At 40.7% G+C, this 24,209-nt stretch overlaps 2 protein-coding genes across 5 annotated transcripts in view; both read left to right on the plus strand.

Annotated features, from left to right (window-relative positions):
- LOC102293436 (malate dehydrogenase, cytoplasmic) overlaps nt 1–8,389 on the plus strand; it is a 13,211-nt gene extending 4,822 nt beyond the window's left edge. The window contains exons 1-9 of one of the 2 annotated variants that reach the window (XM_005941225.3): nt 479–634; nt 1,824–1,922; nt 3,246–3,342; nt 4,605–4,780; nt 5,618–5,740; nt 6,371–6,547; nt 6,631–6,744; nt 6,988–7,077; nt 7,955–8,389. In XM_005941225.3, coding sequence (XP_005941287.1) covers nt 632–634; nt 1,824–1,922; nt 3,246–3,342; nt 4,605–4,780; nt 5,618–5,740; nt 6,371–6,547; nt 6,631–6,744; nt 6,988–7,077; nt 7,955–8,077 — 1,002 coding nt within the window. In that variant the 5' untranslated portion in view covers nt 479–631 and the 3' untranslated portion in view covers nt 8,078–8,389. Of the gene's footprint in view, nt 1–478; nt 635–1,823; nt 1,923–3,245; nt 3,343–4,604; nt 4,781–5,617; nt 5,741–6,370; nt 6,548–6,630; nt 6,745–6,987; nt 7,078–7,954 lie in introns of those variants that run through there. The other variant, XM_005941224.1, reaches the window with a different exon arrangement.
- Nucleotides 8,390–9,491: 1,102 nt separating this feature from the next.
- Nucleotides 9,492–23,275, plus strand: LOC102293905 (UTP--glucose-1-phosphate uridylyltransferase). Of its 3 annotated transcripts, XM_042228106.1 has the most exons (11): nt 11,544–11,715; nt 11,827–11,952; nt 12,388–12,503; nt 14,150–14,257; nt 18,465–18,650; nt 18,787–18,920; nt 19,842–20,139; nt 20,227–20,424; nt 21,357–21,599; nt 21,969–22,073; nt 22,886–23,275. In XM_042228106.1, the coding sequence occupies exons 3-11, from the start codon at nt 12,405–12,407 to the stop codon at nt 22,991–22,993; spliced, it is 1,479 nt and encodes a 492-aa protein (XP_042084040.1). In that variant the 5' UTR covers nt 11,544–11,715; nt 11,827–11,952; nt 12,388–12,404; the 3' UTR covers nt 22,994–23,275. The 3 variants fall into 3 exon arrangements, with proteins under 3 accessions (XP_042084039.1, XP_042084040.1, XP_042084038.1); XM_042228105.1 differs by lacking the exons at nt 11,544–11,715; nt 11,827–11,952 and adding an exon at nt 9,492–9,750; XM_042228104.1 differs by lacking the exon at nt 11,827–11,952.
- The last annotated feature ends 934 nt before the right edge of the window (nt 23,276–24,209 follow it).

Genomic DNA, 24,209 nt, shown 5'->3' on the forward strand with positions numbered 1-24,209 from the left:
GTTCTGTGAATACTTAATTGACTATTAAAGTGTTCTAAGAATTTTAAGGGAATTCATCCACTTCTTGATATATTTCGGTAGTTTTAGGGTCAGAAAGGTTTATGGGGTTCCATTCATTGGGTCAGTGTTGAGTCCCCATATTCCCAGTGTTATTATGTTATTCCATTGGTGTTTTCGTTTTTTAGATTGCTCATTCTTAAAACGTTCCATAGAGAGGGCCTTAAACATACTTCTGTAAGTGTAAATAATGCCGTTCTTGAGTTTCAAAGCTGTCATTTTGCGAAACAAATGATGTTCCGCTGCCGACCACAAGATGTCGACAACATACAGTTTATAGATGCTCTGTTAAAAAGGACGCTTTTCAGAAAACCATCCACCATATTCAGCACAAAGGGGCGCGGTTTCACCAGAGTGATGCATCGTGGGAGAATGGGTTCTTTTCTGTATTCTCGGCTGTGTCAAAACATCTGAATTAATATTGAAAAGGACTACAAATCCCGTGGTGAGTGTGAAGAGTCGGTTCGCCGCCTGACTTGCAACACAAGGCTAGAGGTGACCCCGCAGTCCAGTCCGACTCTGACAGGGGGAATCAGGCACCGCACAGCAAACCTGTCTGCATTCGCTAGTTAAAATGGTAAGCTGGAATATTTTGACCTCGTTGGCTGATAGTAACTATGTAAACTAGACGTCGAATATCATAATACCGTTCCTCTTGGTTAAAAAAACGGTTTATTTAATGATGCACTAATCGTTAACATTGACAAGAAGGCGGCAGAGTAATTGTTTCATCTCACTTCATGCTGATGGTGTTACGAGTTTTTAATAAAGGTTATCTTTGTGTTGTGCGAGACCCAAGGGCAAAGCAGACACGCGCAGGCTGTGGCGCAGGAAGGAGATGCGTTATCGAAAATACGGAAGATGTAATACAGCAACGGTCTGTTGCGGGCTAGTGCACCGCTGTACTGTTTAACAGTCGCTGGTTCACTGTACATCAAAACCTCCATTTTAATATGAAGGAGAGGCGGTGGCGTGGCATCGGCCTCAAATTACATCAGCGGCCTTTTCTTTCAATCTGTTGGCGTAACCAATCACAACAGGAGCTCCATCAGATTGAAATCTCTCTTACAAACCGCCCGGTTAGAAATAATGCAAGGCGGGCTCTGAACATACTTGTGTGCAGTTTATTTTGTGTTTAAAATGCACGTTAACCCTGTATGCAATTCGCCCGTTTCATTGATTATTTCTCATTAAAGTGAGTGCGAAGTCATACAAGCATGAAAGGAATTCCTTCCATGCTTGTATATGCTTAAGTATGTCTGTCCACTGCTTGATGAATTTCATGCATGGACAATTTCGATTTATTAATTTCGATTTTGATTTATTGATTAGCATTCAAATTCAAATCTCAGTGAAAACAGTGAGAAAAAAACAAGCAAACAGTGAAAACAGAACAAAAATCTACCAGAAAGAAAGAAAGCATGAGACAAGGCTAATCAAAAGGTATTGGCTGAAGCAATGACAATGAGACAGAGATACCAAGTGCTCACAGAAAATAAACAGTAATTTTGCTACTCTTGCTATTATGCAAGAATATTAGATCATTCTGTTTGTCCTAATTTTCATAACGGGCTTTGTTGTGAAGTTTTGTCTATGAGGAAGACATCACTGTCCTCAATGTAAAGATTTAGTTTGTTATACATATTTGCTTTTCAACTAGAAAGAAAAGTCACAGCCAGTGAGCCAACAATGATGGTTACTGCTCCTTCATTTCCTGCCTCAGTTGTTTAACTGGGTCAGTGACGCTAATGTTTTTGTCTACGCAGGCTGAACCAATCCGTGTTCTGGTGACCGGCGCTGCTGGCCAGATTGCCTACTCCCTGCTGTACAGCATCGCCAAGGGAGATGTGTTCGGGAAGGACCAGGTGAGATTCATTCTTAGCTTTGATTACATAATGTTCAGAAGCAGCAGAGTCCCCTTCTCCCAGATCCCGATCTCTGACTGTTATATAATGGAATTAGCATGAGTAATGAACATGCCTTAATTCAGGGATAGTTAATGGAGTTCTGATCTGTGAGAGAGTGTAGGGAAAAAGGAGAAGTGAACAAAGTTTTCAAATAAAAGGCCTCTTTATGAACAAGTAGTCTCTGTGAGCCTAAAGCTCAGGCTGCTCTAAACGCTCTTTCGCTGACATGGACATCTCATGTACACAGTGCTGCCTGTAAGCACAAAAGCCCCTCCCACTTGCTGTTCACTCTTATGTTTGATGAGTGCAGCCGTTTGAAGAAAGTTGACTTAAAGGGAGTGTGGTCTCTAAGTGGGAGGGGCTAAAACAGCTTGTTTTAGAAGATGAAGCCAATGTAAGAGTATTAAACTCGTAATCATGCAAAGGTATGCTATTAGAATAAAATAACAGAGCTTTAATAACTCATATGGATTTAGGAAGGCATTGGAGAAAAGCATGGGAAAACTCCCACACTTGTTAAGGTTTGGAAGAACAAGTTTTAGGAACAACAGGTTCTACTTTAGTGATTGCATCTGAAACCTGATTCCATGCCAATATTGCAGTTTAAAACATGACCTTAATGAGTCACTCCATGTGGGAGGTGACACCGGGAAATGCATCGAAAGGTCTTTGTACGAGGTGTAGAAAGGAGCTAATCTGTCCCAAATCCTTTCACTTTCATGCTATATTCACCTTAATTACAAAAAATAATAATCTTGCTGCACTGAGTGTTTTGCACATTTTTCCCGACATTTATAAAATGAGCTCTGCATAACCTTATCAAAGCATTATTAAGTGACTTAAGTTTGCTTGCTTTTGTCTGCCAGGATACTGGACAGCGCAGGGAGTTTGGATAAATGACTGATCCTGTCTGTTCAAGATAGCATTTTCACTAGAAAGAGCTTACACGTTAGAGGACATGCTAGAAATAGCCAGTGTTAGCCAGACGAAAGACAAAGTACGGAATAATTCTGTAGATGCCCGGCTGATGTTAACCATGGATTTCCCCAAGTATCTATCTGTCCCTGGATTTAGCCACTAGCAAAATCTAACTTTAAGCCACATCAGTGTTTTTCGTGGATAAACCCTGTTTTGCTTACAAATAAATCGGTCAAAAGTTTTTGGGTTTTTTGTTTGTTTTATATCACTTACAATAAAGTGTTTGGTTTGAACTTGTGTGATGCACATTGAACACCATAATTCAAGTTGTCTTACTGTGATGTCACCATGTTGTGTTCTCAGCCAATCATCTTGATCCTCCTGGACATCCCCCCCATGCTGCCAGTGCTTGATGGAGTCGTCATGGAGCTGCAGGACTGCGCCCTCCCCATTCTGAAGGGTAAGCCCACACCGTGTGTCCGTGCATGGCAAGAATTCATGGTGAATCTTCTCAATCAGTTGGATCTAAACTAGCCTTTTAATTACAAAAATAACTGCTCGTTTATTTTCTGGAAGCTTAAAAGGTGTTGCCTGCCTTTGAAGATGTTGACAAATATTCTGCAGAGCTTTTGCTAATTATTTTGAATCAGAAACCACTCTATTATGTTAGCATGCAATACATTGTTCAAAAGCTGTTTATTGCTCATTTTAAGCTCAAGTGGATAGAAGGATGGAGATTTTAAGAAGTCAGCGGCCAGATGCAGCCACAGATGCTTGTGCTCCATCTGGAATGCAGTACACACACCGTGTGTGTGTGTGTGTGTGTGTGTGTGTGTGTGTGTGTGTGTGTGTGTGCCCTTCATAAACTGTGGGCAGAAGCCTTCTCTGTCTACTGCTGCTGCTCTTTGGAGGAGTGTCTAAAGTACAGTTTCTGGTTGGCTGCTGGTTCAGGCACCACAGCAGCCAATCAGAGCAGTGGTGGGACAAATATGAATGGAGTAGAGATGAACCCCCGACTGAAGTCCAGGCTGATACCAGCCAGCTTACGTCAGACATCAAGCACATCTTATCAGCCAAGGCTGCAGATATTCATGTGGACTCAGTCGCTCAGTAACAATGAGCTTTTGTTACAGTAAAAATTGTGAGAAGGTTAATGTGACCCTATCGAGGACTATCTTTACTTGGGAAATGATCATTCTTTATAAAGTATCACACTGATTTTGCCATTAAAAATAAATACTACTGTCCAAAGTTTGTACACAACTAAGAACAAAAAAAATCGCATAGTAGGCAGGCCAATCAGCTATACCCTACGTATCTTTGAGATGCCAAGCTTCTGTAACTTTCATTAAAGTAGTCGCTATTTTTAGTCAGAACTTACAAAGTTATGCGCAAAGTTACGCTTGCAGGGAGTAACTGGGTACACTGGGTACTGATGCTGGTTTTAAAAATCAGTGTGTGTCTTATCAGTCCATGCATTTACTTCTTCTTATCATTACGTTCCTGCAGCGGCCCCTTTGTTCAGATAGCTCATGGTGCAGTGTAGTGATAAACACAGAAAGAAAATCTCCTGACAGGATTGTGCTTGGGGTTTGCAGACTAAAACAACTGTGGGCAACTGACAAATAAAGGCTCTCTCTCATCTCGCTCATCAAAATGTTGTCGAAATATTGGAATATTTAAGTCCCAATTGCGACAGCTAATGTGCTTCGTCTCCAACAGAGGTCATCCCCACTGACAAGGTAGAAGTGGCTTTCAAGGACATTGATGCCGCCATTTTGGTGGGTTCAATGCCCAGGAAGGAGGGCATGGAGAGGAAGGACCTGCTCAAGGCCAACGTGGCCATCTTCAAGACGCAAGGAGCTGCTCTGGACAAGTATGCGAAGAAGACTGTCAAGGTGACCCCTCGACTTTCACTATATCCATATTTACGTCCATTCCATTCGCTTTTTTTTTGGGGGGGGGGGGGTGTAATATTATTATATTAGCATAATATTATTTTCAGATATTTTGTTGAAAATCTGTGACTTACTAAGCCAGTTGCAGCTGATGAACACAGGAAGTGAAAGTGCTTATCCAGAAAACGTCTTTTGCATGTCAAAACCATCTGTTTGTCTGCTGGACGTCACACAGCAGCGTCATGCTGCTGCGTAACAGAACTGCAGGTCTCCAAAGGTTCCAAGTGTGTTTTGTTGAACTTGCATTTTGTACTGTGCCTAATCTTAAAATCTCTAATTCAGTGAGGATTAGTCCCGAGTACTTTATCTTCAAAAATCTTTCTTTTTCATGCCAGAGTTCTGTTTACAAAGGGGAGAAGAATATGTGTGTGTTAAGTCCTTTTTGTCAAGAGAGCTAAATTTATTTGTGTGATTCATTTCTGAGTTTGTTTATGCAACAGAGCGCCGTGGGCCATAACAACCCGCCCTGCTTAGAAATGACTTTTAACAGAGCAGCTACAAACCCAGGTCACTACCAGCGTAGAGCTAAATCGCTAGTGCCGTTCTTTACTGTAAACGTTTACGTTTTTGATTACTCCATTAGTTTAAAAGTTTTAATTTTTTTTTTTAATAAATGTGTATTTTCAGGATAACAGAAGATTTGAGCATCTTCTAAATTCTGCTCACCCTGTGACTCTGTTTTGCCAGTTGTTCATTTGCTTGCTGCAGGCAAAGCAAATTCAGGAAATTGTCTCAGACTCTGTGTCTGACAGATATGTTTGGATCTCACGCTGACAGGTTTTGGTGGTTGGAAACCCCGCAAACACCAACTGTCTGATCGCCTCCAAGTCTGCTCCATCCATCCCTAAAGAGAACTTCTCCTGCCTGACCCGACTGGACCACAACAGAGCCTGCTCCCAGGTACATGTGTTTACAATTTACTATTGTTTTGTTTACAATATAAATTTGTATAATACAGGACAACCTGCTCACATCTCCAACCAGCTGTTGACCACACATCACTGAGGCAATTAAACACTCATCCTCCTGTGAGAAACTCTTAAATCAAGCTGACGAGAGTTGTCATCATGAAATTATTTTGAATTGTGAACTATAGTAATGCATAAAATCCTGTCTGACGTGACTGTAGTTCGTCTCTGCCCTAAATATGTCCGGACATGCTTTAAACTTGTTTTGTTTTTTGGAGTAAACGTATTATAATATTGTGATGTACATTAAGATCTGAAACTGACATTTGTCTTTGCAAAGACAGCTGAACAACATCACGCACAAACAAGGGCCCAGAACGTTTAGTTGCACAGTGTTTTTTCAGGTGCTCAGACTTTCCTTTGGTTCGATTCTGTCAGATGGAAAAATACACTTAAGTTCCCCAGTAACAGTTTGTTTTGGGTTTTTTTGCTTATATTGATAAAAGATTTTATATCGAATAACCACTAACTGGAAAACGCACCATTAATTATAGTGTTGACATATCATGGTTACTATTTTAAAATACTACTTCTGTTTTTGTTGTTGTATTCTCTCCTGAAGGTGGCGATGCGCTGTGGCGTGTCCTCTGACCAAGTGAAGAACGTCATCATCTGGGGCAACCACTCCTCCACCCAGTACCCCGATGTCCACCACGCTAAGGTCAACCTCCAGGGAGCCGAGACGGAAGCCTACCAAGCCATCAAGGACGATGCCTGGCTCAGAGGAGACTTCATCTCTGTGAGTTATTGACTCCATGCCAAACATAACAAACAGACAGAAACTTTGTTCTAATGTGAAACCTTCTCCTCTTCATCCTGCAGACAGTGCAGCAGCGTGGTGCTGCTGTCATCAAGGCCAGGAAGCTGTCCAGTGCCATGTCTGCCGCAAAGGCCATCTGTGACCACATGAGGGACATCTGGTTTGGCACCAAGGAGGTCAGTGCAGATACAGAGATTAATGCCAGCTCAATTTTATTTTATTTTTTTAGTGTTTGACAATAATAAGAATCCCGATGGTCAGAAAGGTAAGTCCTCATCTTTAGACCTGTAAGATCACATCAAAAAAGCTTTTTCTTTTCTTTTTTTCCAGACACGTTGCTGAGTTTGTAGTCTTTCTTTATACATTTCTGCTTACATGTTATTGATGCAAACTGATTGAAACTGTTACCTGTCTTCAAGGGTGAATTTGTCTCCATGGGTGTCTATGCTTCTGGAAACTCCTACAACATCCCAGAGGACCTGATCTATTCTTTCCCAGTCCAAATCAAGGTGAATACATGCTGGACCGTAAAATAGGTCCAGATTAGGAAGTGACTGTTCAAAATCTGTCCAGGTTCTTGTGTTGGGCTGGTTTATATACAGGCTACATACATCTGTCTGCATAAACAGCTGCTGCAGATCATTCCCACACTGCTGCTGCTTTATGGTCCTTATGTGAAGCTAAATAAACAATGTTAGTGCTTGTAAATCTGTAGCAAACCGATTTGTCTTTTCAACAGCATGTCCACCTGCACTCTTCTGCCTCCATCGGTTCAGAACATGAACATGGCCCAAACTCTTTAAGGTTGTTGAGGGTGTATTTCTTTTTGCCTGGGCATCAAGCAGTTTGTCAGCGTTAGCAAGTAAGCTGATGTTAGCTGATATCAGCTAAAAAGAAGAAAAAAAACATGCTGTAAATATTAAAGCCTGTCAAACAGCAGAATGCTGCAGTGGACAGCAACAGAACATTTGTCTCACTGAACGGATCTTTTGGTTTTCGTGATCAAACGTGATTCTGGCTCATGTTACCCAATGCTTAACCAAAATCAGATTAAAGTGGTTGGCTAGCTTGCCTAATTACTTAACTGCTGCAAAGTGAACGTGTGCTCCTTATCACATTCATGTAAATTTAGTCGGCATTATAACTGGTACTTGTATATGAAGTGTATATACTCGTCTCCCAGATGATGTATAAGACACATTAGTGTCCAAAACTGTAGGTTAGTCACATGTAAGTCACGTCATGGTTTTAGTCGATGTTTGTCGCACAGTAACAATAACAATAACAACAATGCTCTTTTGCGGACAGCCTTAGTTGAAGATGAGTTTGGACAAAATGCAATAAATCTCATAGCTCGACCATTGACTCTTCTCTCTCTATCCACAGAACAAGACCTGGAAAGTGGTCGATGGCCTTCCCATCAATGACTTCTCCCGAGCCAAGATGGACGCCACAGCGGCAGAGCTGGTGGAGGAGCGAGACACTGCCCTGGATTTCCTCTCCCAGTGACTGTCACGCGCCGGTGTCCAGAATTTAGTTCCCCCAAAGGCGCGCTGCTCTCGGCTCTGAGATTCCACCATAATAAACCGTCCAAGCTGGCGCCCGCGTGTCACCTCTGTGTGTATGTGTTTATGCGTGTGAGTGAGTGAGTGTGTGTGTCACTTGGCCACTTCAGGTTTTCAGAAAACCTGTTTAATGAACATAGCCTGGCCTCCTACATCTGCAAGACACTGAAAAATGTCTGTGGTGGTAGATAGCACGCAGTAGCTGTCCAGAAACTGTAACGGAACATGTCACCAATAAAGCAAGAAACCGACCAAATCAGGCCTCACTTGTGCTTCTTTCATGTTTAGGAGTCTCAGCAGTGGATACAATACAGGTTTTAAACTTTTCTTTAAAGACTGGGGTTAAACTATCATACCCACCTGGATCTGTTATAATAGATGGTCCACTGTCAGAATACAGTCTGAAAGACACATGAATGCAGTATAGGGGACATTATGTGCAGCACAACCTTTTAAAATATTATTGATATCTTTTCTGTATCTCAATCTTGTAAATCAACTTGCAGTGATGTGTGGGAAATGAGCACCAATATTGGAAAGTTTTAGCCAGTGTCTACCTTATATGACATTATGTCATTATAAGGTAGACACTGCATAGTGTGATGTTTTACCACTCTGAAAACCTCAGAAGGCAGAACAAAGCTCAACCTTTACTTTATGATTTCTATTAAATCCTCCAGACAGTTGCAGTAAAAGCCTATTAGCCACAAGAGGGCAGTATCTGCACAAACAGCTGAGGATTTTTTTGTGTTGCGTTCAGTTAATAATTTATAATCAGACTCTTCCTGTTTGCAACTAAATTAATAGGTAACTACAGGGTTTCAGTTGTATTACCAGTGTTTATATAAATGAAACCTTTTTTTTTTATCAACAATAGAAGATTTCTTTTTCTTTTTTTAATAGAAATGAATACAATACAAATAAAACCAGAGTAAGATATGTGGAAACGAGATCAGTAATGAAAGCTTGTTAACTTCAAAAGAATAAATGGCAGTTATACTAAAGCTGTTTTTGTTTTGTTTTTGTAAAATTAACCACTGGCCTACAAAAGACAAACAGACAGATAAATGGATCAATTTAAATATCCACCAGCTCCTTTTAAAAGCATGCATTCCTCCCGTTATAACCATAAATAAATAATATAAAGAAATGGGGCTAAAACCTGCAGCAAACAGCATAAAAGTTTTAGATGTGACAGTTTTGGGGGCTTGGGGACGTAAACAGGGTTTTCTTGGTTTTCTTTGTAGAGTTTTGCAGTTTGGTGGATCTATCTGTAGAAAAAGGAAGCAGGGTTAATGACCCGCAGTATCGCACATGAAACTATGGCCCCGCTTCGACTGACAGGCGTTTTTAGCCAATCACCACTTGGCACTAAAGGGCGCGCCGTTACGTCACTTACCATCCCGTGGGCTCGCGCTGCGCGGAGCTGGTTGTGGCTGCTGTCAGCTACAAGCTAAAGGCAGGATGACGACTTTTCGTGTTGACACCTTTTAATGTTATTTGTTTTTAAATTAAAATGAACTCCCCGGTCTGAGCCCTACTCGATCCCCGTCTGAAGTTGTCCGTGTTGTTCTCGGGTGTGTTTTGAGGCCCTTCCGTTACTTTGACAGTGTTCAGGTGAGTAAGAGCTCAGTGAGAGCTGTGGCTGCTTTGCACGCTGGTCAAAACGAGTGTTTGGAGAAGCGTAAATGAACATTGAAAAGCGCTCAAACACGAAAGTGCTTCTGCCCTGTGTGTGTGCGCGCTGAACAGAAACGTTTCACCACGGTCTTCACACACCCTACAGCCAGATGGACACACAACAATCTGCAGCTGATAGCTTTAGTGAATTTTAAGCACACGTTGCAGTTTTTTCTTTGTGGTGCAATGATACTGCCTTTACGTTGTGCCAGCTGGAGTGGAATCTCAACCTTTGACCTTTAAACAGCAGCGTAAAGGTCAGGGTAAAGGTCACCATTAAAGCTTGCAGGTGATTTCAGCAACAAACCACTGATAACTTGGGAAACCAACTAAATGGATTATCTGAATGGAAGAAATATAGCAAAACCCCACATTTAAAAAGGTGAATTGATTTTTTTTATTAATATTTTATTTTCAGCATAGCGTTTCTACACATACCAGTTTTCTTTAGAAGCATAAATTATTTCTGTTTGCACACAATAAAATAGAATAACGACAAAAAAGAATTGTCAACAATATTAGCCCCCTGAAAAACTGGACTAGCATGAAGTACAGCTGTGCAATGAAAATGCTTCATCTCTGTAACGCTCACAGCAAAATTGAGTTTAATGTGAAGGATAACTTCCAACTTACACACAGTATAAAAACTTAAGCAAGGGTTTGTCACTTGAAAAAACATGCTAAAAAAACACTTTTTCTGTACACCGTATAGAAAAAGCCTGACAGAGATGAAAAGTGGATGATTTCAAACATGCTGAAAAGAAAACTAGTGAGAGAAGTGGCTTAAGACTCCAGAACCACTACGAAGACAGCAATGACTGACTTCCCAGTCAGAAATTGTAGTCTTAAAGAAGGTCAATACCAGAACCTTTTACACACCAAGAAAAACTCCACTTCTGCACAAGCGATATGTTCAAGCTCAGGACAACCTGGAGAAAGATTATGCATACTGGAAGGCCATCCTTTGGTCAGATGACATTAAACTGAAGCTCTTCTTATGTTTAGAAAAAGAAACCCAAAGAACACCATCCTCTCAGTGAAACACTGTGTTGGGAGTATTGTGAAAGGAATCATAAAGAAAGGACGTGAAGAAATTTGAAAGAAACCTCAAGCAGCAGAATTAGATCTAGGTTATCGCTGTGTCTTTCAAAACAACAACCCATAACATACATCATCTCTGGTGAAGAACTACATGGCAAAGTCCAAAGTGAATATTATTGACCGACCTGCACATCCCACTGAAAGGCTGTGGCCATCAAATCTACAGAAGCTTGAGAGACTCGTCAGAGTAGAATGATGGGGTGGGAATCCTCAGGAGGTAGATGTGAAGACATGAGTGGGCAACCCCCAACTGTGGGCAACTGCAAAAGGTAAAATAGACGAACAAACAGTTTTAGGGTGGACCTACTCTGTGACTGAGGAAGTTGTTAAAGTATGAGCAATCCTGACCTTGGCTTGTCAGCCAGGTCTACCTCAAGCTTTAAGGCCTTTGGATAGTTTTTATTTTCTAATATAAAGTTGACACTAAAAAAAAAATCTGAAATCTAGAAATCAGATTTTTACTGTAATGCAAGACATAAAAAGCCAATCTGTATTCTGTTTCTTAAAGGACTGATTAACTGAATGTTTCAACGGTACACAGCGCCTTGTGACAAACCCCCTGGCAGCTTGTGATTGGTGTGTGGGGTTGGGGGCAGGCCTTGAATTAAGCTTGGGGTCAGAGCAGCGGCTCTGTGAGCTTCCTCTGAGCTGAGGATGAGGAGTATGTGTGTTGTTCTCTGACAGCTGCTCACTCTGCTTTTCTTTGGGACCATTGTTCACTGTGAGCTGACATACCTGCTGCCAGCTGCTTCGTTTCTGCTGAGCTCGCCCCCACTGTTAAAATGACTCTGACTGTAGCTGGTAAGTTTGCATCTTGGTTGACAGGATGGACTTTCTGAGTGCAAGTCTGTTCCCTCAGACATTAGTGTTGTTACTGTCAATAGATTTTCTGGTTTTTCCTTAAACTCCTAGTCACCAAGATTACCAGAGGGGTAAAAAAGCGACTTGAAGACTCCAGCACGTCCTCAGACATCCTGAAAGTCAGACTTTAGTATTGACACAAACACTGACATAAAAGCACCTCGTACTGTTTTAAAAGTGAGCTTCTGCTGACTGGTTTGTGTTGCACTAACTTTTTTTTCTTATGTAATTCCATATGTAATTATTTGTTCCCAAGCTTAATGTGTGACCTAATATTTGATGTATTAAGGATAAAGTACAAGCGTTTAATTCCAGAATTACAATTCCTGTCAAACCTGAGCTTTAAAGTTTTATTTTTTTAAAGCACTTATAATTTATGTAGCTGACAGAGAAATAAAAGAACAGAGAAATTAGCTAAATGAATATTAAAATATATTCAAAGTTGCAGCTGGCACCTAAGTAAAGAATAAATTCACAGATTATAATTGTTCCTTTAACTGTGGCTCTTTTTCTAAAATATATTTGGAAACCAGTAACAGCCTGTGTATTTAATCTTTGAGCAACACATCTACAGTTAAATTAAATGAAGACGATCCATGCGTATGCTTACAGATCTGACTCGGAGAGCAATGACAGAGTTTGAGGAGAAGCTCCGTCAGCAACATGAGGATTCGATGCACCGCGAGCTGGAGGCTCTGCTCACCACAACCAACAAAGCTGAAGCAGAGGTGGGAACGCCTTTGGCTCTGCTGCTCCCTCCAAACATCCCCACAAATGCTCTGAAACTCTGAATAATCCTCTCAAACATCACAGGACAGGAGTAAACGTGGGATTTTTCTGCACAGGATTATCTCGTGCAGCCCCAGAAAAGCTTTTTTGTAATTTAATACTATTTGTTTCCCTACAGTTTTGTTAATTGAGGTTCCATTTACCTAATTGTAGTTAATATGTGAGAGAAAACATGCATATGTCAAATAAGGTAACACATACCCATTACTTTTACTGCACGCAGACTGGCGACTGGCCATGTGTACGTTTTTTTTGTGTTTGTTCTTCTCATCCTTCGAGCTTTTGTCATCTGCTTTCTTATCGTTTTGTTAAATTAAAACAAAGTTTCTATCACAGGGTCGTCACAGAGTTGGTGCATAGGTTGTAATGACACAAAGCGCCATCAGCTTTTTTGCCATTAACTGTTTGGTTTTTACTAGTAATTTTCATTTTGTCAGATTTAGCTCTGAAGCGATGTGGTTTTTGAAGGATGCGGTGTTTGCACTGTAGCATAAGACAGCATCTGATTCGCTACTTTTGTTAAATTTGTAATTTTCTGTTACATTCTTGTAGTTTTTGAGGGACACACGAGGTGACAGATGCCATGGACTCATTGATCTGTTATATATGTAGAACAAATGTTTGTACATTATTGCGTACAGAGAGTCCATTACATTCATCTGAGCACGTAGATTTTGTTGGCAGAAATTTGGCCTGACGGGGGAACCTGAGGTAAACAACCCAGAGGTCCTGTAAATGATTCATACCTGCTTCAGTAATCGGCCTCAGACATTATGAAGATTTTAATGTGGTGTAGCTGTCACTCTGAAGGATGAACGAAGACAATGCTGCTCCTTTTCTTTTAACATGCTACAACATTAATTGATAGCTTATAAACCTGTTATGGTGCTAATTTATGAAGCAAGCATATACGAGTAAGTGAAAAAGCAACTTTAGACACTTCTAACCTGTTTTCACAGATGAACTTTGTGTTTGTGTGTGAGATCTCAAAGTTCAGGGACACTGCGCTTGTGTGAAATGTTTTCAGTTTGTCTTTTAGTGAGGTGGTTGTTCATGGTCGATTATGTTTTTGTGCTGGTTTAAAGCCATTTCACCTCTTGAAACCAGCTGTCTTCATCCAAGTTATGATCTGCTATGATCACATAAGAAGTTGAAATTCTAAAGACATCCCCTTGGTCTTGTTCTGCACTAATATACCGCAGTATGCACCGTGAATGAAGTCCACTTTGTCCTTGTTATGCTCGGGGCTACATAAAATATTATTAGGGGTGCACTTTAAGAAACCAGGGTAGACATGTAAACCAACCTGCAGATTAGAGCTTTAATATGATTAGCTGACAAAAACAAAATGTTTGTAAATAAAATCACCTTTGTGTTTTTAGTTTGAAGCTTTTATTGATTTATAGCCAACCTTTCTGGCGTCCGACTGACTGTTTCTAATAAAGCTTATTTTGTATTGATTTATTTAATGTAGGAAGGGTAGTTTGAAAGCCAGTGAAAAATCACTCTAGATAAATGCAACATATAGACGTTGAACATAGATTCCTAATCAGTGAGTTTTGATATTTGACTTCTTTTGTTTCAGATCTCCAGAAAAGATTTTGATGGTTTCAAGAAGCTCTTCCACAGATTCCTGCAAGTCAAAGGGCCTTCAGTGGACTGGGCCAAGATCAGCCGGCCACCGGAGGAGTTGGTGAGCACAAGATAATGTTTCTGGTTAACACGGCTTGAGTTTTGACATTGCAGTGCTCTGTGCTGGTGCTCATATGTGCTTTAAATGTTCCATCTAAAGCGCAAGTACGCAGTGTGATAGTTGCACACCCTCACTCTCTGCGCATCATCTGCACTTGTAGTTTAGTTGGTTACAGTTCTTACTGTCTTGGAATAACTGCGACCACATAATTTCCTCAGGGATTAATAAATTATTCTAGAAGTAAGCTAAATAAAAGTAAGCTAGAATATAACCCATCTGAGGGCAACAGAAATATGTAAGAAAAAGCTCACAGATGGGACCTGCTAACAATCCACAGCTGCTTAAATTGTAAGGGAATAATTACATAATCTACAGATGAGCAAATGTATTTTTCCAAATATTTTCTAACTGCTTCAGTTTATATCTTAAAGCTGTATACATGTTATACAGTATGTGCAGGAGCAGCATCCACTCTTAGATCAACTCCAACCCTGAACAGTCTTTGAAAAGACCTTCTGAAGCTTTTAAATTAAGAATTAAACATGTTTTAAGACTTTTATATGCCCCTAAAAAGCAAACTCACTTACTGCATAGTTCAGCTTAATCATTAATTCAATTCAGTTCATGTAGAGATGTCCTGTCCCCAGAGTTTGCAGCCAGTGTGGTGATGGGCTTCATGGCTGCAAACACCATCTACACTGTGCTTTATTCCAAACACCAATTTCTTTCACGTGTTTATTTATCCTTCAGATGAATTATATTAAAAGTTCAAAGAAATCAACAGGCAACGTTTTAGAAAGGTGAATTCAAAAATGAACATTTTAAAGATGAGTAATCGTATTATTAGAGTACAATGTTTACTTATTAACTTGTAACAGTGAGGCTAGCACGCACTTACCTAACTCCAGTCTTTATGCTAAGGTTAACATGCACTCTCCTGACTCTCCTACACCACTGTGGCGACGGGTGTCATACTTCAAAAACAAGCTACTGCAACCAGATCTGAGGATAGTGAACGCTCAGGCCAAAGCCAACTGTTTGTCAGCATGGTGACATTTCACACACACGTTCAGTTCCTGCCTACGGTGTTCCCAAAAATATCAGCCAAGTGAAGGTTAGGACTAAGATTAGCCTGACTGCTGGAGCATTTCAGAGTGTCGTGCGGAGCACCCACACATCTTCCACTCGCACTCCCCTTCTGACCTTAATCACCCTGTGCCTCAAACCACCGCTGTCGTCATGAGCGTCGTTCAGAGAAAATGAGACACTGCGTTCTAAGTTTACTGGTGCAAGACATGCGTAACTCTCGCCTTTATATGTACAGCATCGACTGTGTGGGATTTCCATACCTTGGTGATTGAGCATGCATCAAGACAATGTGATGGAGGTTTTAAATCCTTTATTTACAGTTTGTGACATTGTCCATGAAACCATCCTCACATTTTCATGTGACAGTTTATTTCATAAAGAGAGTCTCTGAAAGTCTTCGACTGAATGTTTTCCAGAGTTGAAACAAACACTAATATATTTACAGTCATGATGAGCTGTGGATATCTCAAAGGAATATTACAGGAATAATGGATATAATTCATTTTTGCTGTTAAAAACCAAAATCACTGGTGGCCGTGGAGCTGTCCACTTGCTTTCTCAAGCTTTGGCCTCCTGTAGCTCAACAGGCAGAGCAGGTTCTCTATTAATCACAAGGTTTGTTGGTCAGTTCCCGGCTGCTGCAGTCTGCATGCCAAATATCCTTGAGCAAGACACTAAACCCAATTTGCTCTCCAATACATCCACAAACATGTGAGGCAAGACTTTACTGAGGTCATAGAGCAAAGGTCATAGATTCCTCTATAACTGATCACCTGCAGCTGACCGTCTTTGGTCGGCCTCCAAGCTCACACCATTCCAGTAGATCTTTAAAAACCTCAGAACGTCACAAAGCATGAAGAGAAAAGCAATACAAGATGTCCCAGTGTTTGTTACAGTGTGACTTGCTATATATCTAACAGTTGCTCTGTTGTTGGATAGCTGTTTATAGAAGCACGGGCAGAAATCCAGCTTTGATATGGTGTGTAGTGTGACCATAAATACATGTGTCCTTTCTGTGTGTCACACTGTGTCATGAGGTTTGAAAAGTCATCAGACTGCACTTCCAAAAGTAACTCTGTTCATTCCAGTTACGGGAGGTTATCTGTTTTGGAAAAAGTTACTGTTTAATAATGGAGCCACAAATATCCAAGTAAAACCTTAAAATAGAAAACTCCTCCTGCCCATAACTGTAGACTACAGCTTCACCCAGCAGACCCAGCAGGCTTTATTCGGCAGGCACCATTTGGAAGCTAAAAAACACCACAGAGATTCAAATTGGTTTCCCTACACATTTCTTGATTTAATTCTTACTAGAAATGATATGAATATACATATATACACATTTAGTTTACTTGTCCATGTTCTAATGCCCAGCTACACATATATTTGTATCTGGGTATGCATGTTTGTCTGAATATAAAAAGGGTTCAAGTAAATGGTCTTACTGTAGACATTTGTACCACAGAAACATCTCTCTATAAAAATATACATGAACATTATATCACGAATGTGGAAGTGTTATGTTTTTCCTTATTATCTGTAATGGATATATATGCTGTTACAAACATGGTCAGTGTTTCAAATAATGAGGTAATACCTGTGAGCTAAAAGTTCAAGCGCAGACAGTCTTTTATTACTCTTGGTTCTGTGTAATATCTGCAAGCAGATATTCCTAACATGGATTTGATATATTGGGGAACAAGTGAAAATTGTGTCCCCAAAGTTGATCTGGTCGAAGCAGGAAAAATGGGCAAGCGTGAGGATTTGAGAAAGTTTGAAGAGGGGCAAATTGTGACAGCTGGACAACTAGCTCCCAGTCTGCAGTGGTCAGCAGTGTTGGTCAAGTTACTTTAAAATAGTAATTAGTTACTGATTACTTCTCCAAGAAAGGAATCCTGTTACTTTACTGATTACTTATTTTCAAAAGTAATTAGTTACTTTATTGCTTAGTTACTTTTTAAAAACATGATGCACGACCTGAATACGTAAGAAAGCAACAGACCTTTCAGGCCAATTCTATTTTTTCTGCATAATCCATCATATAAAATTGAATCAAATGAAAAAGGTTTTTTTAAAACATTTTTTAGGTTTAATCTTTCAACTTTATGCACATTGCATCAAGCAAAAATTAAATTATATGCAACAGTGTTTGACTTGAAGAAATTTGTTTAACATTTAAACCTATTTTCTTCATTTTCCAGCATATAAAATAAAAATTGTGTAAAACACAGCAAAAAATAAATAAAATCAAAACCTCATCGGCACCGAGTCCTGTCGCTCTTAAATCTGTTGTCACCTGTTTAGCAGGAGTGGGGCGGGTGGAGGTTTGCCCGGTGCTGCAGTGGCCATGTCAGCGGGGGGATCCGGGGGTTTCTCTGTGGATTTCACTCTCCCGTGGCAGCGTGCTGGGTGCTCGCTCAATTTGAACTTTACTTTTTGTAGAAAGAAGTTTTCTTCCCTCACAAAGTGAACAGCAGACGCTAATGTTTCTGTTACTTTTTACAGAATCAAACTCAAAGTAATGTCAGTACTTCCGAGCTTTAAGCGCTGCACGATCATACTCTCTCATATTATAATATATATCTCATAATATGTTACTCATACTTGTTGATCTGCACACGTCTGTTGCCACGGACGTCGCACGCTCGTACGTCATTGTCATGAGACACTCTCACAAACAAAATCATGGTTTAGTAACGCAGCGTGCACACGGGAAAGTACAGTAATTGAATTACTTTTTGCAATAGTAATCCCTTACTTTAATCGTTACTTGAGAAAAGTAATCAGATTACAGTAATGCACTACTTTGCATGCGTTACTCCTCATTTCTGGTGGTGACATAGCAGCTTTGTAGTGAACAAACAAATCTAGCACTGATGGGTTTCACTGTGTAACTTGCAGAGCTGTTTGCTGTCTGTGCTTATCAGACTAAAGCCTGGTTGTATTGTTGCATAACATCCTGATGACTTGCATGTAAAACAAACTGAACTGTTTGTTCAATCTCACCTTGACCTTAACTTGAGCCTCTTCACTGTTTTGTTTTACAGTATTAAAAAAAAAGCTCTACTCTTCGTAGACTTTTAACTCCCATCTTACTCATTTGTGGGATTTTGCTCAGATCCAGCCCTATGACAGGATCAAGGCGAGGGGACTACCCGACAACATCGCTGTCAGTCTCAACAAACTTGCTGTGGTCAAACTGAATGGCGGTCTAGGAACCAGCATGGGCTGCAAGGGCCCAAAGAGTCTGATCAGTGTCCGCAATGAGAACACCTTCTTGGACTTGACAGTGAAACAAATTGAGGTAAGAATGCAGAAAAACACTGCACATCTTAACCTCTGATGATCAGGATGCGTCCAGGGTCATGTTTATGCCTCTGCTGAACTACCTTGAGGCAATTGTTGTTCTAACATGGTGCTAAATGATTGTGTGTTTTCAGCATCTAAACAAAACCTTTAATGCTGACGTGCCGCTTGTACTCATGAACTCCTTCAACACCGACGAGGATACAAAGAAGATCCTGCAGAAATACAAACACCACCAAGTCAAAATCCACACTTTCAATCAGAGCAGGTGCAGTGCGCACACACACACATACGGAGAGTCTGTGAACAAAGTCTGTTAAGTATGAAATAAGTGTAAAAAGCCAGAGGTGATTAAAGAAATGGTTCATTATTTCTTTGGTGGATGGAAACAGACAGATGGAAGTTACATATGTCATTGTTAAAGTGGTAAGCAGTAAAACTACAACAAGTCCATTAAAAGGAAACCTGGAGCGTTAGCAGTGGACAAATAATCTTTGGTGTGTTCTTAAAAAAACAAAACCTGGAAGGAAGACAATGCTGGATCCATTCAGAACATCCAGACAAGTAAAGACCAGATCACTGTCCATCAGACCTGATGTTAATATTCAGGTCTGCACTGAAAAGAAAACTTCATGAGAGCAAACACAGAGGACTCATCAAAAAGGACAATCCAGTGATTTGACTCCAGAGCGAAACAGTCGGATTAGGCTTTAGGACAACGACTATAAGGAAAGCAAGTTTTTAGAAGACTTGAAATGTCTCTTGATTTGAAGCACACTACATGAGCTATAAAGAAGAACAGGCATGTATGCATCAGCATTCACTACTAATTTTTATGATGATGTTAAAAAAACATTTCCAGATTCAAGATTCTGAAGACATATCGAGCTATGCTGTCTTCTCTGATTTGGTAGTAAACAGACAAGTACAAAATACGCAAAATATAGAAAAATATCATTTATAAGTCAGTGATTTGAGCATTAAACATTTGTGCGCACAGATTTGTGTGTAAAAACTGTTGGTAAATAAGGGCCATCGTTTACATCTGCTGTCCAAAAATAAAAGTGTCAAAGTTGCTTTGAGGGTAAATTTGTTTTGTCCACCATCTGATTTTCCTTCACTCCTCTTGGAATAGAGAGCTCTTCAGTTCTTTATAGTCTAAATGACGGACTCTTTATTTTCTTAATAGGTATCCGAGGATCAACAAGGAGTCCCTCCTGCCAATTGCTAAGAGCATGGGCACCAGTGGCGAAAATGCTGAGGCCTGGTACCCACCAGGGCACGGAGACATCTATGCCAGCTTCCAAAACTCCGGGCTCCTGGACAAACTCATTGCTGAAGGGAAAGAGTACATCTTTGTTTCCAACATCGACAACCTGGGAGCCACAGTTGACCTGTTCATCCTCAACCATCTGATGAGCCAGCCGGCCGACAAACGCTGCGAGTTCATCATGGAGGTCACAGACAAGACCAGAGCCGACGTCAAGGTATGTTTAGTATCTCCCTCATGGCGATCTGGCCCCGGCTGAAGAAAGTGTGGCTCGGCCTGTGCAGCCTGTTTCCCTTCTGTCCAGGGTGGTACTCTGATCCAGTATGAGGATCGTCTGAGGCTGCTGGAGATCGCACAGGTCCCCAAGGCCCATGTTGACGAATTTAAGTCTGTTACCAAGTTCAAGATCTTCAACACCAACAATTTGTGGATCTCTCTGCCTGCCATCAAGAGGTTGCAAGAGAAGAACTCCATGGACCTGGAGATCATCGTCAATCCAAAGGTAATCCTGCGGAAATCTTTTTGTTTAACATTTTGCTGTTAGACTTGTTTGTAGGAGCTACCACTGCAAAAACATTACCACTAACCTCAGCCAAAGGAATCCAGGGTGCCTGACATGAGTGACACTGTGATTCCCTTTTCATGGATAACTTAAAAACACCTGCTCATGACTAAGCAACAATTCTCAGATCCTTCTTAAATACAACCATCCAACAAAGAGGTGCCGCTTGGTGTTGGGAGGAAAAGAGTCGGATGTCAAACTCAGAACTGCATGTAGAACATATACGTTGCTCCTAGAGGCTGCAAAGTTTGTAACTTGTAATGTCAGAAAACTGATATTTAAGAATCAAAGTACCACAAAATACTCAAGGAATGTACCTTTAAAAACCTCATAATCACAGTCCTGAGCTTTTGTGTTCTCTGGTGTTGTGATATGAAGCGATATTTTAAAGGTACTTCAAGTAATGAGGCTGTGAAAAGTTTTGGGGGCAGTATTAAAATGTTTTGGGTGTGTGCTGCTTGTCTTTTACTTTTTCTTTTTAACCCTGCTTCCATTTTCTCAAGAGGCTTTGTCAGACGAATACTGTTAAAATGTCGTCTTAGGATACAAATTGGTGTTATCATGCATCCCCGGCCTTATCTTACACAGTAGATATTTTTGACATTAGCTCATAGCAGTTTTTTCTGCACATTTTGTCAATAGATTTGGTTTATTTTGAAAGCTATTTTTGAACTCAGGACTTGTGTAAAGTCCTGAGTTCAAAACATTTGTTCATTCCACTCCTTATCGTCCACTCATCTTAGTGGGGTACTAAGTGTATTAGTACCACACTAAGATGAGTGGACGATAAGGAGTGGAATGAACATATTTGATTATGAGCCTGTTGGAACTGTTTTTCCTCCTGTTGACTGAAGCGCTCCATCTCTCTGTAGACCCTGGATGGTGGGCTGAATGTCATCCAGCTAGAGACAGCTGTGGGTGCTGCCATCAAAAGCTTTAACAATGCCATGGGTGTGAACGTACCCCGTAGCCGCTTCCTGCCCGTGAAGACGTCATCTGACCTGCTGCTGGTGATGTCCAATCTGTACACCCTGGACGCCGGCTCTCTCACCATGAGCAAGAAGAGAGAGTTCCCGACCACGCCTCATGTCAAACTGGGCAGCTCCTTCACAAAGGTCAGCTGCCACCCAGAAAGCATCATCTCCACTCTCGATCCAAGCCTCTCTCAGCTTCTGTACTTTATCATTGGGTGCAATAAGGAATTGACAGGTTTAATCACGTTATATTTCTAATTAAATCTAACTACAAGTTAACTAAAGGAAAAAAAATCAGTTCTCAGGAAATGGAAAGATAATGTTTTCAGCTACAACATCATGACCTGCTTGCTGCTCAGCGTAGTGAGAAAGTAGGAGCATGTTTCAGTTTAAATGAAGTTTTATTTAAATAAGTCTGAACAGTCCTCTGAAGGTGTTTTATGTTATAGTGTTAGAGAGCCTAAATAATAAAATCAGGGTTTGGTTGCTTTGTGCTTTGTTGCTCCACAGGTTCAGGAGTTTCTGGCAAGGTTTGAAAACATCCCTGACATGTTGGAGCTTGATCACCTCACTGTGTCTGGAGATGTCACCTTCGGGAAGAACGTCTCTCTCAAAGTAAGCAACCGCTCCAATAACTGAGGCACAGTTGAACAGCGCCACCTACAGGCTTCTACAGAGCATTATTTCAGCTCTCTGAATTGAATTAACCTCGAGCCTTATTCGGGCCTACAGTACTGTTCCAGAAATTAGAAAGGAATTCCACCTTAACTGAACTTTGTGAGATATTTACAAATATACTTGCCAACAGAAATGTCCTTGGATAGAATTTACAGTATAACATGTAAATCTTTCCTTGATACCTCTGTTTATTTCAGCCACTCTCCAGAGAAATTCCATTGCAACTATTTTCTGATTTGAATGAGATCATTTGAAGATGTATTTTGCAGGGAAAGAAACTCAGAGTTAAATCTTAAAACACTGCGACTCTCCAAGGAAATGGGGGGAAACGGCCCCACCCGATTTTGAGGATTATTGCTATGCAGACCAGATTAAACATTTCCTTTATGTCCCATGTTAGACAGAATAACGAGCAGCTCCTTCACTTTCTAACTTGACTAACCATTGTGAACAAATTGATTGAAATTTAGAGCAAATAGGTAGTGCATACACAGAATGTTTAGTTCACCTTTTAACATGTTTGCTCAAAGAAAGACCAGCTTAAAGATTTTTAGCCAGACTCAACAGTTTTCATGGAGCTTATCCCAGCTGCCACAGGGCAGGAGGTGGGATACACCCTGGACAAGTCACCAGCCCGTCAGGGCTACTCAACTATATTTTTTAACAATAACCTTTGATTTCGAACAGAGGTTGCAAGAATACGTGACATTTCTGTCAGTTTTTCACTCGTTAATCATTTTATTCATCAGGGTACTGTCATCATCATAGCCAATCATGGTGACCGGATAGATATTCCTGCTGGAGCCATGCTGGAGAACAAGATTGTTTCAGGAAATCTGCGGATCCTTGACCACTGAGGCCTTCTGGGAAAAATGCTCAAAGCCATTTGGATCTTAAAGATGACTTTTAAGAGATTCTGTTCTTCTGATGAACAGCAGGGTTGTTACAGCTTTTGTTTTAAACAGTTGTGTCAGTGTAAAGTCAGCCTGAAAAGGTCAGAGGTCAAATTCATCGTGCTTCCAAATTTCTCCAGCACTGTGTAGAAGAAATTTGCTGTTACTGCAAGACAATCACTGTAACGTCTGGCTCACTGTGGTCATCTTTTTTCTTGTGTCAATAAAAAAGTGCAGTACGGGTCAGCAGAGCTTCCTGTGTTTTGTGGAAACGTCGGACTCATTCTTTATTTGTTTTATGTTTTTTTGTGTACAAGGTGAGATCAGAAAGTTCTGTGAACAGGCCCAGAAAAAAGAAAACGATGGCTGATCTCACAGCACCTCTGTGCTATTCTCAGAGTTGCTGCTACTTCTAATCACTGCTGCATCCCTTTACTCCTGCATCAATGTGCTGGGTTTGCTCAAAAACATACAGTCATTTGGATCTTATAGGTAGACAGGAGCATTAAGAGCTGTGACCCCATTAGCATATAAAGTGATTAAACCTGTCAATTCCTTATTGCAGCCAACGATAAAAGATCAGTGAATAATGATGCTCCTGGTCTTGCTCGTCACCTGACACTCGGCCTTAACTTAAGATCAAACAGACTTAAAACCGGTTTGATCTTAGTTGCAGACTCAGATTGGATCACTACTGATGATCCTCCTCACAAAACTCACAAATGATCATTTCATCACAGAGCACACAGTGTTAAATGGTCAGAAGAGAGATTCATATATACTAGAATTCATGTTTTTGTACCCAAATCAAAAAGTAACTAGAATAAATAATAAAGTGCTTTTTTTGGTCTACATTTTGTCATTCAGAGCTTGCACATAACTACTGATTTTGGTCATTATTTATACTGTTAATTTGGGGCAGCTGTGTTCTGTTCGCCTTGTAATCGGAAGGTTGCCGGTTCGAGCCCCGGCTTGGACAGTCTCGGTCGTTGTGTCCTTGGGCAAGACACTTCACCCGTTGCCTACTGGTGGTGGTCAGAGGGCCCGGTGGCGCCAGTGTCCGGCAGCCTCGCCTCTGTCAGTGTGCCCCAGGGTGGCTGTGGCTACAATGTAGCATCACCAGTATGTGAATGTGTGGATGACTCGACGTGTAAAGCACTATACAAATACAGCCCATTTT

Source organism: Haplochromis burtoni, unplaced genomic scaffold (genome assembly GCF_018398535.1).
Source record: "Haplochromis burtoni strain Fernald_Lab_line unplaced genomic scaffold, NCSU_Asbu1 Contig_303, whole genome shotgun sequence".
Classification (NCBI taxonomy): domain Eukaryota; kingdom Metazoa; phylum Chordata; class Actinopteri; order Cichliformes; family Cichlidae; genus Haplochromis; species Haplochromis burtoni.

What these genes read in the sequence shown, in the direction of transcription:
- LOC102293905 (XM_042228104.1), top strand. An exon ending in CCAACAAAGCTGAAGCAGAG is followed by an intron (nt 12,504 to 14,149) that starts GTGGGAACGCCT and finishes CTTTTGTTTCAG; the next exon opens with ATCTCCAGAAAAGATTTTGA. An exon ending in GGAAGAACGTCTCTCTCAAA is followed by an intron (nt 22,074 to 22,885) that starts GTAAGCAACCGC and finishes TTTATTCATCAG; the next exon opens with GGTACTGTCATCATCATAGC.